Source organism: Mustela nivalis (assembly GCF_964662115.1).
Source record: "Mustela nivalis genome assembly, chromosome: 17".
Classification (NCBI taxonomy): Eukaryota; Metazoa; Chordata; class Mammalia; order Carnivora; family Mustelidae; genus Mustela; species Mustela nivalis.
Genome location: NC_139036.1, coordinates 41539197 through 41553653, shown reverse-complemented (window position 1 = coordinate 41553653; position 14457 = coordinate 41539197). Strand labels below are relative to the sequence as shown.

Genomic DNA, 14457 nt, shown 5'->3' with positions numbered 1-14457 from the left:
AAGCACAAGGAAATCTTGTCTTTATACTTCTCATGCTCTGGAACTTTGAGAAGGTCAATGTTGAGGTTGCTTCTTACCAGGGGTTTTTTCATTCCCAGCTGAGGGCTTGTTAGGACCCAGGCTGAAGTGGCAATTCTGCCCAAGCCACATTCATTTGCCGGTGAGCACTGCCCCCTGGTGGAAATAAGAGGACAGGGACAATTGTGGTAAACTGTGGGATCACCAGGGAGGATGCTGACGGGGGAAACAAGTCATTTCAACTTAAGTTAAAAAAAAAAAAAAAAAAAAGCTTGTTTCCCTTTTTTGTCCCAAAATGTTCTTTGGAATTTTTTTTACATATTCAGGATGCATACACACTCCACCAATAACTTAGCTAATTAATATGAATCAGGCACTGAAGAGATTTATTATTCTTCATACATTTTAACATCCTAAATTGTTAATATTTCAATTTCAATAATTCAGTAACTTAAGAAAATAATTTCACAATTAAGATAACATGCTAAGACTATGAGGGCAATATATAAAATAGGTATTTGTATGGGCATGGATCATTTAGAGAAATTATTTGTATCTAAAATACACCCATGGTGCCAGAATCTCTAGGCTATCTAGAACATATGCTGTTTCCACCTGGGATGTTCCTGGTGACTCTGGACAAATCTTAACATTTATGGGTCTCAGCGGCCTCATATGACAAAGGGGCTGAATTAGGTAATGTCTAAGGCCCTTTGCTGCTCTAAAAAAAAAAATCCCACAACATGGCCCAGAAAACATTTAAAGGCCAGGCCAATGACAGCCATAACGCCAGCTGCCCAGGCTTCAGAATGCTTATGGGAGCCCAGTTCCGGGAGACCCCTTACTGTCCTGGAAGCAAAACAATCTTATACCTGTCTTCTCCACAGAACCTAGAACCAGTCAAACCCAACCAAAGCCCTCCTATCCCTCTTTTCCCCATCCTGTCCACCTTCTTCACCCCCACCTTCCTGGCCGTTACCTCACGAAGAGCCTTCTCAGGTCACTTCTGACTCATCTCTCCCGTTTCTCAGCCGGACCCCCTACCCCTTCCACACACACACCCAGTCATTCCAAACTCTTTGACACAGAAGGCTAAACATGACCCAACTTCTGCCGGATCCTGACCATACATTTCTTAAAGACTGGACCCAGATCTTTTTCATCTTTGCATTTATTTACCATCATGCCTTCATTTTCGCATTTAGGTTTGAACACCAGACATAGTAGCCATACATGTTCAATAAAGGAATCAGTTAATACTTATGTTATTGTTCAAGGTAATGCGTAGATGTCATAATCATGGTAAGACCAGAGAAGTTACCAGGATCGTATTTTTTAAATAACACAATTTTTTTTCTCTTGCTATGGCAGGATAAAATATGGGTTTTTTTAGTTACTATTTCTTTATATACCTCTCTGTTAATAAAGACCCTGCTGGAGCTAGCTGATGGTACCCTATTGCAATCTTACTTAACTTTTAAAACTTTATAATATCTGGTGCCAGATAATGATGGTATATTCCTATGGTCTAGATGAAAGTAAAGGATTACTCACCCCAAATTAGAAGTTAAAATAATGAACTTAATATAGAATGAACCCTGTTATATTTAAGATAACAAATATCCTGAAGCAACAGCCAGGGATGTTAGACATCAATTTACAAAAAAAAAAAAAAAAACTAATTATACATAATTTCATGCTAATCAGAATGATGCCATTTTTCTTCTGGCATGCGTAACTCAAATAGAAACACCCCAATAATTGTGTATAAAAGCCCAAAGAAACCATCAGCTCATGACATTCTGTTCTTCTTTGAACTTCCAGCAATCTTGTTACAGACAAGGTGAACACTGCTCATTCTATCATGTCTCTCCGATTTTCTAGTGGGTCCAGGCATATTCGCTTATGGTCTGGAACTGGATCTATCAGACCATCCAGTGGAGGCTCGGGCTTTGTGGGCAGCAATGTGTGTGGCAGCTCTGTTGCTGGAAGTGGATTTTCCTGTGCCTTGGGAGGGGGCCTGGGCAGTGTTCCTGGGGGGAACCATGCTAGTGGTGTCCTTGGAAACGCTGCTTGTTCTGGCTTTGCTGGAAGTGAAGGGGGACTTCTGTCTGGAAACGAGAAGGTGACCATGCAGAATCTTAATGACCGCTTGGCGTCCTACCTGGATAATGTGCGAGCTCTGGAGGAGGCAAATGCTGAACTAGAGAGGAAAATCAAGGGTTGGTATGATAAGTATGGACCAGGATCTTGCCGTGGACTTGATCATGACTATAGTAGATACCACCTAATCATTGAAGATCTTAAGAATAAGGTGAGAAATCACAAATCTGAAAATACTGAAAACAATGAAAGTATTTAAAACTAAGAACTACCTAGCAAAAGATATAGAACATAAACAACATAAACAGGAAATGCTTCATAACTGTTATCTGTCATTTATGTTCCTATTTATTTATTAATTATTTTCACAAATCATTCTTCCTGTTAGTCAAAAATAAGTACTTTAATGCGTGAATTTCAAGCAGCTTGAATGTTACTAGTTTTGAAATATATACATTGATAAGGAAGTGTTGCATCTAAAAGTTACGTGAGTAGGTGAGAAATTACCACATTTGTCATTTTTCAAAATGAAAATTTTAAATATTTCAGTTGTCACTTAAGGAAATCTTCGTTTCCTGAGGTAAATTCTAAGAACGGGCTTGTTTGTTGTGTCCTCCCTTTTGGTTTCTTCTAGATTATCTCTTCAACTACTGCTAACGCTAATGTAATTCTGCATATTGACAATGCCAGACTGGCTGCTGATGACTTCCGGCTAAAGTAAGTGATAGAAAACAGTCACTCTCTAGAAAAATTTTCCTGTCAATTTTAATATGCTAAATAAAATTTCAATTTCACCCCGAGTAGAATAAACCGTAAAAGATTAAAGGAAGTAACGCATGTTATGACAATGCCCTATGACACAAGGCATGTTCTTAAAATCAGCTATACTCACAATTTATTTATTTATTTATTACATTTTCGGGACAAAATATCACTTCATTTCTACGCCTGCCTGGAAGAATGCCAAGCACTAAGATGAAATTCTAAAATGGCATGTTTTTATTTAATGGGGATCTGCTATCAGAATTTGTGTCACTAAATAACAGTCAATTTCCTTGCAGAGCACTGGGTAAAGGAGTGGAGGAAGGCGTTCCTTGTATGCTTTTATAACATTCGGAGTCCCAATTCATTTTCTAATGCACCGCTTAAAGCGACTGAGGTTTTACTTCTCTCCCCTCTTGAGGTTGTCTAACTTGGGCTGAAATTCACTTAATGCCCCGCCAAGGTACGAAAATGAGCTCGCCCTTCACCAAAACACCGAGGCTGACATCAACGGGCTGCGGCGAGTCCTGGACGAACTCACGCTCTGCAGAACCGACCAGGAGCTGCAGTACGAGTCCCTGAGCGAAGAGATGAGGTACCTCAAGAAGAACCATGAAGAGGTAGGAGAAGCTGAACCACTAATCAAATCGTGATTCTGTACATTTTTAATACTGGGGGGGGGGTGTCATTAACTTACAGTAGTATTTCGTGCTCATTATAATAATTTAAACAATGCCAAGACATACAAAGAAAGAATTTTCTCTCTCCCACTCTCCGCCCTTCTAACCTCATCCCCCAAGGTTAAGTATTAACCATTTGATCAGCACCCTTCCATTTTTTTAGCCTGATAGAACAATCTAATTTTTTTTTTTTTTTAATGGTGCATTGCGGGGCGCCTGGGTGGTTCAGTGGGTTAAAGCCTCTGCCTTCGGCTCAGGTCATGATCTCAGGGTCCTGAGATCCAGCCCCGCATCAGGCTCTCTGCTCAGTGGGGAGCCTGCTTCCCCCCTCTCTCTCTGCCTGCCTCTCTGCCTACTTGTGATCTCACTCTCTCTGTCAAATAAATACATAAAATCTTTAAAAAAATAAATAAATAAAAGTGGTGCATTGTTTTGGCATTGAAACACCCATCCTTGTTTGCACTATATTATTTCTGTCATTCGTAAAAGGCCATTTTGCCATCCACCTTCCCACAAAACACCTGACTAGGAAAAGATGTCACTGTTTTCTCCACTTAATGAGACTGGCTTTACTTGAATGCGGAACCCTGTACAGTAATAAACCCCTTCCTTGACAACGTTATACCACGCAGCTTCAAACCCCTTAGAGGGGGGGCGGGGGGAATGACTATCCCCAAAATAGTCTCCAAAACAATGGATGAAAATGTTCGGGAAACACCCAGTGACCGGTTAGAGAAGCCCAAAAGGAGAGAATTCTGGGGGAGGGAAAGGCCAGGAAACATGAAAAGAGAAAGAGGGGGAGGGGAGAGTCGCCGGGCAGAGGGCTGGAAAGGCAGGAGCGCCGAAGAGCAGTTGCGCGCCCTGACCCTAAACTGCCCTGAGTCCCGCTCACGTGTCCCTGCAGGAAATGAAGGCGCTGCAGTGCGCGGCCGGCGGGAACGTGAACGTGGAGATGAACGCGGCACCCGGGGTGGACCTCACGGTCCTGTTGAACAACATGCGGGCCGAGTACGAAGCCCTGGCCGAGCAGAACCGCCGGGACGCGGAGGCCTGGTTCAACGAGAAGGTGAGGCGCGCGCCCAGCCCCGCCTCCCCCGAGCCCGCCGGGTTGGGGTGCAGGCCCGCTCACCCCTCCGCACCCCGCCCTGCAGAGCGCCACCCTGCAGCAGCAGATCTCTGACCACGCGGGCGCGGCCACCTCGGCCAGGAACGAGCTGACCGACATGAAGCGCAGCTTGCAGACCCTGGAGATCGAGCTGCAGTCCCTCCTGGCAATGGTAGGCGAGAACGCGGGTCAGCCTGCATTTTGTGACTCTCCCGAAAACCCTCTTTTTCCCTGTTAGAGCTTCACCTCCAAATACTTAGAGCAGAAGAGAGCAAGGCAGACAGACACTGAGACCCTCGGAAAGAGAGACGGACAGAGAGCGTGTCTTTTTTCCTGAGGTCACTGAGGATTTCCTTCCTGGCCTCCGCTCAGTGTCCCTTGTCCCTTCTTCAGCCTGCAAAACAAGCAGCAGGGATATTACCCCGCCTGAAAATTAAGTGTCAGGACACCGTCAGGCAGCCACACGAGGCAGACTTAGGGTCGCCAGCATCTCCTAGGATTGATGAAGGCCAATTCATGCCACATGGTCCTTTCCATCAGACAGAAAAAAGGAGGGTACCTATCTGAATCCTTATGAGCTCCTGTCAGCCCCTTCATCCCCACCCACCTCCCAGAGCTGGGCACCCAGCCAGCTTGGCACCTACTGCCAACTATTTCAGAGGTTACCATGGAGACAATCCAGGACTAAAAATGGCTTCCCTTCTGGGGTATGAGCTAGCAGCACCAAAAAGCTTGATTTTGAGAATTGCCGCAAATGCCGGTGGCCCAATGGTTCCCATCCCCATCAGGGGTTTCTTGCTCCCTGAGGGCACGCAGTTGTGACCCAAAGAAAAGAGCCATTATGATACAAGTAGGTGCAGCAAGCAGAGAAGGTAAGGAAGACCCAGAACTACATGAAAACCATTTTGATTCAGTCCCTCTAAAAAGATACAGTGCTCTCTTACCATATAATGTTTAGATTAGAGATTGTTTTGGCCACTGACTAACCCCCAACTTAACAAGGGTGCCCCTCTCGTCCTGACCCTCGTCACCACTGCTCGCTGGTAACCCAAGCCTTCCCCTGCCTCTCTCCCTGCTTCCCTGCAACTAGAACCCCAAGGACCCTTGCCTGCTGCTGTTATTCCTGAGCACAGATCTGCCCTTGCGTTTCTGAGCTATGCAGAAGGAAATAAATTCCTGAGTTCCCAGATCAAAAGGGAAGCATATTCACATCAGAGATGATGTTAGAAAGTAGTTGAATCTGTGCAGCTGGGAGTACCATAGTTCAGGCTCAGGAGATGAGCCACGCAAAAAGCCCATGTTAGACAACATAACTGAATTCTAGAAAACAGGTGGCATAGAACCTAACTGCCATGCCTGAGATTCTTTTGTCATAGATGGATTCTAACCAGAATCTTCTCTGGTTTAGTACACAAATCACGTGTAATATAAACTTTTCCTGTGCTTCCTGTAGGAGGCAAACTTGCACGTTCATTCTATCCTTCCTCTCTACAAGCTAACCTTACAGTGAAAGGCTGTAGAGATAGGAATGCTGTGCCCTCTGATTAAGAAGAGTATTTGCAGACTTAAAAAGGAATACCAGGGGCATCTGGGTGGCTCGGTCAGGTAAGCATCCTACTCTTGATTTCGGCTCAGGTCATGATTTCAGGGTTGAGACTGAGCCCCTCATCAGGCTCTGCGCTGGGTGGGGAGCCTGCTTGAGAGTCTCTCTCTCTCTCTCCCTCTCCCTTTACCCGTCAACTCCTTTAAAAAAAAAAAAAAAGGAATAAAATGAATACCATATGAGGATACATCATCAGGAAAATTAAAGCTTTGGACAGCAGAGCACACACCTCACTGATGTCTTTCCAGTTGGGGCCTCCCCCTCCCCCTTACCATCCTGTTCACCTTCCACTCTTTCACCCTGGAGAGCCCAGCACCACCCATGTAACGCCCCCATTGGCCTATTTATTAAGTCAGTGGTTCTTAGCCCCATCAAACCCCGTGCCCACTGTTATGATGAATATTTTATAACTCCCTCTTTATCCTAGAATGAAGTCAATAGATGATGTATTTAGTAATACAAAAATTTTTAAAAACCACCATAATGCCGTAAGTACAATAAAAAGGAAAACTAGAAGTATTTTTAAATGAAAAATACTTAATATGTAAACACTTGGGCCCAGCTACCTCAGAACATGTAATGAGAGAGACCCAGGTTTACCCTTCCCTTGACAAATAAATTTTTATTTTAAATAAGGTAAGATCAGGAGTGGCTCCACACAAGAACAGGAAACTGAAAGAGTTTGAATGGGGGTGGACACTCGGATAATTACTAATATCAGGAGAAGTAATAACCACCCAGAGGTATTCATCTATAATAAGGGGAGAGGAAAATTACTTTAATTGAAGCAGACATCACATGATGAGATAGATGACAGGCTGTGCAAGGGGAAATGAGGAGGTATAATATTCATAAGAGTCGTGTGGAAATAATGACCTGTACTGTGCTGTGAAACACATCTCTTGTGTTGAAAGCCCACCCCTGTTAAGGCATTCATTCTATCTCAAGTACTTCATAAAAGACCTTTGAATAACAACACGCAAATCTAGGACAGAGCAGAAAAACAAAAGGCAGCACGCAAGGCCTCGGAGCAGTGGTGGGGTAGGTTTCTGGAGACAGGAGCAGAATAAGATTGAAAAACAAAAACCAACCCAAAAAAATATATATAACTTCAATATATAAAATTTTCAATATGATTTCTTATTGCACTATCCCCCAAAGAGAGTTTTAACATGTAGGTTCATCACGATAGGAAATATTACCTAAATACCATGGAAGTCCGTTGGAAGAGTCAAAAGTCTCATGGGAAAGGGTCATTTATGCCACATCAGGTCCTCCAACATGCCAGACCCCCTCCCAGGGAAATGCGTGCGACTTCCCCTTCCTCTACACCTCCCGTGTGGTTGTGATGAGCCCCACAGATTTCCAAAACTCACCTAGGAAACAGGGCTGCTGTTTGCTGAGAAGCTCTGCATAGTCCTCAAAGTGGCTTCATCCTTGCTGTGACATCCCCTGTCCTCAGAAACACTCCCTGGAGTGCTCCCTGACCGAGACGGAAGGCAACTACTGTGAGCAGCTCGCCCAGATCCAGGCTCAGATCGGGGCCCTGGAGGAGCAGCTGCACCAGGTCAGAACCGAGACGGAGGGCCAGAAGCTGGAGTACGAGCAGCTCCTTGACATCAAGGTCCACCTGGAAAAGGAGATCGAGACCTACTGCCGCCTGATTGATGGAGATGGGAAGTGAGTAATTCCATTTGAAAATCCGCTATTTTACTGAATAGGTTGTTACCTATTTCAAACCACAACCATGGACTGTCCCTCCATGTTCCATGCCTCCAAGCCTTTTGTTCTAAATTCCCACTCCAGAGAAGAAGTGTGTCCACCTCTTCCCTCTGCGGTCAGCCCTGCCATATTTTCTACATCACAGCCCCTTCTTCATCCGCCTCGGATGACCCCAGTCGTCCCCCCAGAAGACGCCATTCCGTATCCATGTTAATCATTGTAGGTTTCGAGATTACCCCCCACCAGGCTTTACCCATCTTTCACTCTGTTCCTAATATAATTGCTACTTTGAAATAAATGCACTCTATACAACCCCCCAGAATCTGTATGCTCCCCCAGGAGCATGAAACTCTTGATCTCAAGGTTGTGAGTTTGAAACCCACAGGGGTGTAGAGATTACTTAAATAAACAAAACTCTTTAAAAAAAAAAAAAAAAAGGAGGTGCCCCTGGGTGGCTCAGTCAGTTAAACATCCAACTCTTGATTTTGGCTCAGGTCCTGATCTCAGGCTCGTGAGATTCACCCCCACATTTGGCTCCCCACTGGACAAGAAGCCTGCTTAAGACTCTCTCTCTCCTGCTCCCTCTGCCCCTCCCCCAACTCTCTCTGTCTCTAAAAAAGTATTAATTTCATTTAAAAAGTATATATTCATACATGTATATATAGACTATATTATATATGTGTATGAATATGTATATATATATTCTCCCTAGGTTATAAATCCTTGGGTTTAAAAAACAAATCAAATGAAAACAAAGTTATTTATATTCTGTCTTTAGAAGACATTTAATTATTTTCTCCTCCTATACCCCCAAATTTTAATATTTTCCTTTACAGAAAACTAAGATCTGTTTTTGGTGTACAAAGTTTCCTTGAGCTCATGTCCATCCTTTGACTCAATGAATATTTCTTAAGTGGTAATCTGAAACAGTAAAGAATAAACTGGTTTTTTTGTTTTTGTTTTTGTTTTGCAGCTCATGCTCCAAATCAAAGGGCTTTGGATCAGGAGCCTCAGGGAATTCACCTAAAGGTAATAAAACCTAGTTCTGTTTCTACTGCTAGTACTTTCCCATTAATGACAATCATATACCATGGCAACGACGATGCTCTATATTAAGTAATTTTAATTCAAATGCTCTGAACTTGAAGTATTATTTTAAGTGGATAAAATTATCCACTATTATGATAAATCTGTACGTGCTCTAACCAAAGTGTACATAATATGTTATATCACAACCAGCACTGGAATCCTTCCCCATGTAATCTTTTAGCTGGAATATGTGTATTCACAGGTGTTTTGTTTCTAGAATTATCCAAAACCACACTGGTAAAGACAGTGGTTGAAGAGATAGATCAACGTGGTAAAGTTCTTTCATCAAGAGTTCACTCCATTGAAGAAAAGACATCTAAAATGACCAGTGGTAAAACAGAGCAAAAGGTTCCGTTCTAGCCGCCATTGAGAAAAGAAAAATCTGGGAAAAAGGATCCTGTACAACTGCATTATTCTAAATATCAAGGGGAAGAAAAACCAAAACAAAACAAAAAAATAAACATTTCTACCCTTACCGATGTTACTTAGCAAAAATACCTGTTTTCTCGGTTAACTTTTATAGATCCTTGGGTGTTTGTTTTCAAATAAATAAAAAAGTGGTTGTGTACTCATTTCCATCTACCTATAACTAATAAGCAATTATTTGAGATTTTTTTTTCTACATCTCATTCACGGGCATACATGCATGGAATCTATTTTCATTGCCTTTCACTCTAGTTTTAAATAATAGTCAGTAGCACATGGCATTAAAGTATTAATATTCACTAGGTAATTAACTAACTCACCATTTTGCACAGGCAAATAATCTGGGGAAAAAATCAGAAATTCTCCTGTGATTAAAAAATCCCATCACTAGATGGCGCATTCCTGGTATTTTTACTGATGAGCTTATCAAATTCTTCCCGGGATCTGGATCCTTCCCAGGATACTGTTCCCCATACGATCAGGCTTAACTCTGGAAAGATCCACAGCAATGAGCCTCATGTGAATGACTTTTTTTTCCTAGAGCAAACTTTCTGTTGAGCCCCAGACAGCAACTAGTTTAAGGTTAGCAGGCCATAATGTCTCTATTTCAACTACTTGGCTAAGACATTTATCACAGAAAACAGCCCTAGACATAGGTAAATGAAAGAGCATGACCATGTCCCAATAAAGCCTTATTTATGGACACTGAAACTCAAACTGCAACTAAGTTTGATGTATTATGAACTATTATTCTGATTTTTTCCCCAACCATTTATAAATGTGAAAACCATTCTTGGGTCATGAGCTGTACAAAAACAGGTAACAGACCAGATTCAGCCCACCAACACCTGGTCTAGAATTTAAAATCTCATGAGGTTGATGATCACAGTTATTGAGTCTTTCTATGTTTCTGGATCAAAATGTAGGGTAAGGAGTCCTAACAAATGTTAAATTCCCTAAAAGGAGAGCAGCTCTCCTATTTCTGTAGTATGTGGCCTGATTCTGAGAAGCTCTAGAGAAGGTGGGACTTCTACCCAAAAATGCAACAGCCACATGGGAGTTAAAGAAGTGACAAAGGATGGGATGTTTACCAAATCTTGAGTCAAAAGGCATCAGATGAAGCAAATACTAAAAACTCATGGGAAAATAATCTCCCAAATATGCAGTGTACAGGGCAGCTGTGTAATTTGCTGGGCTAAGTGCAGGATGAAATGTGGAGTCCCTCATTAAAAAATCAGAGGGATAAAGTGTCATTAAAGGCACTAAAATATAAAGTTTTTTCCTTTCTTCTGCAGTCATGCACTCTACTTGTCATGATTTTTAAATTTGTCATTTAATGTCATTCTAAGTAAATTAAAATTAAAATATATACTTATTGGCATAAATTTTGCCATTCTTTTTTATATTGGGAAATACCCATTTAAAATTCAAATATAAGGACATTTAATTTGTACACAGAATCACCAAAACAACACAAGCCATATTTTGTAGCTGATACATGTGAAGGGAACGAAAAATTCTTCCTCGACTCTTCAAGGTCTTCCACCTAGACTAAGAATTAATATACATGTGTCAGATTAACAGGAGAAAAAAACAAAGTCTTATCACATGTGCACAGAGACCCAATAATGAATTTGAGACCCAAAGACATGACCCAGGCAGGCAGTTTTTATACTTTTTAGACAAAGAGAAAATTAAATCTGTAAGCAATTGACAGGAGAGAGAAAATGTAGCTTTGGGAGCTTCAATTCTTTTTTTTTTTTTTTTTTTTTTGACAGACAGAGATCACAAGTAGGCAGAGAGGCAAGCAGAGAGAGGAGGAAGCAGGCTCCCTGCCAAGCAGAAAGCCCGATGCAGGGCTCGATCCCAGGACCCTGGGATCATGACCTGAGCCAAAGGCAGAGGCTTTAACCCACTGAGCCACCCAGGTGCCCCGAGAGCTTCAATTCTAAATGGAATTCGGGCTGTGGTAGTAAATCACTAAAAAGTAACAAGAGGTTTTTTTTTTTTTTAAAGATTTTATTTATTTATCAGAGAGAGAGGAAGAGAGAGCGAGCACAGGCAGACAGAATGGCAGGCAGAGGCAGAGGGAGAAGCAGGCTCCCTGCCAAGCAAGGAGCTCGATGCGGGACTGGATCCCAGGATGCTGGGATCATGACCTGAGCCGAAGGCAGCTGCTTAACCAACTGAGCCACCCAGGCGTCCCACAAGAGTTTTTTATACAACCTTCTTGGCTCTAAATTTTCCATCTTCGGTAATAAGGACATCTCTTTACCTCTTAGTATAGAGTATGTTTTACATGGGAGATTTATTTCCTGCTTTCAGGGGGACAGAGGAGGTCTGAGTGTCCTTCTTATACAGCTAACCGTTAAGTAGCTTTTATTTAAAATAGTCAATATGCCAGGGGCACCTGGGTGGTTCAGTCGGTTAAGCACCTGCCTTCAGCTCAGGTCATGATCCCAGAGTCCCAAGATTGAGCCCCTGCTAGGCAGGGAGACTGTTTCTCCCCTCTGACCCTCCCCTGTCTTGTGGTCTCTCTCTCTCTCTCACTCACTCACTTTTTCTCAAATAAAATTAAATCTTTAAAAAAAACTAAAATAAAATAAAATAGTCAGTATGCCAAAGTGGCATATTTTGAGGCACCCTGCCTTTCGTTGGCCCCTACACAAACATCTGTATTTTGTTCTTTTACCAAAACAGTGGAAACACTTCACCAAACCAATGCAACAGGTTTTCTTTCACTCCTTTATCTGCTCACATTCTGCCAACACTATCCACCGTTGGCATACATGATAAAAAAGACAGGAAAAGACGGTGTGGGTTACCTATTCTTCTACATCACTGTTTTCAGCCTAAGTGTTTAGCCCATATAGGAATATAAGAGTATGTGATAAGGTTCCTTGGTAGTTCCTGTTCCTTAGAACACCACTGCCTTCTTTCTGCATCTGAAACAAATTCATTTGAGTGGAAAAACTCTCAGGGTTGTCGGAAACCCTACTTACTCAGTCACAGACATACTTAACCTTAAACTTGCTTTCAGTTTCGGCAAATTCCACAGGATGGATGCATCAGAAGGCTGTGCAACCTCGCATTGCTTATGCTACAGGCTGCTGAGGCAGGAAGGGAAACCTGCAGACCAGTATTATTAAGAATACCAAGATGGCATCAGAAGAGCACTAAACCAAGTGTGGGTTCCTTCTGAACAGGAGACCTTGTGTCATGCACAGGTTTCACACTGATGAAGCCAGCCCTGCTGATCAGGTATGCTCAGAACACACTGACTTTAAAAACACTTCTTGGTGATCGATGTTTCATTGTGTGATACTGTGATTTGTAATAAGAAATGTGTTTTTGTCCCATTCCTGGTACAGAGCTCCTAAAACCCTTGGAGTTTCCAAGATGTCCAGAGCTAGCAAGGTTCTTTTGTGATGTTAATGAGTGACTTTTGGACCGCCTATAAAGAAACTAAAGATGGCTGTCAGTTGAGCCAACCCTGCGAAGAGAGGGTTAGAACTTTCAGTCCCACCCCCAACCCCACCTCCTGGGAGGGGAGAAGGGTGTGGAGTTTGAGTTCAATCACTAAAGGCCAATGATTTCATCAACCAGACCAATGTAACGAAGCCTCCATAAAAACCCAAGGGGACGGGGTTTGCTGGGCTTCCAAACTGATGAACATGTGGAGATTTGGGGACGATGGTACACCTGGAGAGGGCACAGAAACTCCACACCCTTTCCCCATACCGTGTCCTATGCATCTCTTTCATATGACTGTTCCTTTGGTAATAAACCAGTGATCTAGTGAATAAAATGTCTCTCTGAGTTCTGTGAACCACTCTAGCAAATTAATCAAACCAAGGAGGGGAGGAGAGTGGCGGAAAGCCTCTGACCCGACAGTCGGTGGGTTAGAAGCACAAATGACAATCTAGACTTGAGACTAGGGTCTGAACCAGTTGGAGGCAGAGTGAGTAATCTAACAGGACTGAATCCTTTGCCTATCTCCAGGTAGACAGTGTCAGAATTGAGAGTGGGAGAATTGTTGCTGGTGTCTAAGAACTGTTGGGTGTCGGGGGTGGGGGGACACCCTCACCCTGGAATTGAAATCAGAGTTGTACTCCTGCAGTAGAATGGGGAGCATACATTGTACTTTGTGGTAAGGCTGCTTTCATGTTACAAGATCAGAAAGAAAAGCAGCTATCTCTAAGTCATCATTTTGTTGAAAAAATTTTAAAAAAAGGAAAGAAAGAAACTACAAGCCTGTAATGAAGTCATATGTCCCCCACAACAGCAAACCAAGACTTAACTAGATTCAACCTTTTCTAGGAATGTGACCTTTTAACAGTCAATCTGAAATTTCCTGATCATTACTGGTGAGGTCATCTGCATGATAGAAACAACAACAACAACAAAAAAAAAAACAACAAAAAACCCCCCTGCTCTCCTCTTTCCCCCAAAAAGAAGAAGTAACAATCCTTTAGGGTTTTTTTTTTTTTTTCTGTTGCTAAAAACCTCTTGCTTTTCTGTCGTTGAATTTTGTTTTTTAACAATTTCTTGCCAAGGAAACAAACCAGAATGCCCTGTGTATCTATTTAGCTAAGGAACAGATGTAAAATTAAATTCTGGGTGTGTTTCCTTTACATTCTGTTGAGCTCATAGGATCAAAGCAAATACCCCATCCTCAGAACTTAGTCTTAAATCTGATCTCCCTTTCAAGGAGAGTTATGAATTCACCAGGGCCTTTAGACCTATGATTTTCCTTTGCTCTGCAGAATTCTAGGGCTCCCGAGTTCTTCAGGAGTTCTTTTAATAATTACATGATCTTCGGGGCGCCTGGGTGGCTCAGTGGATTAAGCCGCTGCCTTCGGCTCAGGTCATGATCTCAGGGTCCTGGGATCGGGTCCCGCATCGAGCTCTCTGCTCGGCAGGGAGCTTGCTTCCCTCTCTCTCTCTCT

The 14457-nt window shown here is 42.6% G+C and overlaps 1 protein-coding gene across 1 annotated transcript; it reads left to right on the top strand.

The window, feature by feature from the left end:
- Nucleotides 1-1882: 1882 nt before the first annotated feature.
- Nucleotides 1883-9557, top strand: KRT28 (keratin 28; the record flags this gene model as incomplete). The annotated part of the gene is made up of 8 exons (XM_082706057.1): nt 1883-2332; nt 2756-2838; nt 3347-3503; nt 4468-4629; nt 4715-4840; nt 7734-7951; nt 8967-9022; nt 9300-9557. 8 exons carry the CDS (start codon nt 1883-1885, stop codon nt 9440-9442), a joined length of 1395 nt encoding a protein of 464 aa, XP_082562183.1. The 3' UTR covers nt 9443-9557.
- Nucleotides 9558-14457: the final 4900 nt, after the last annotated feature.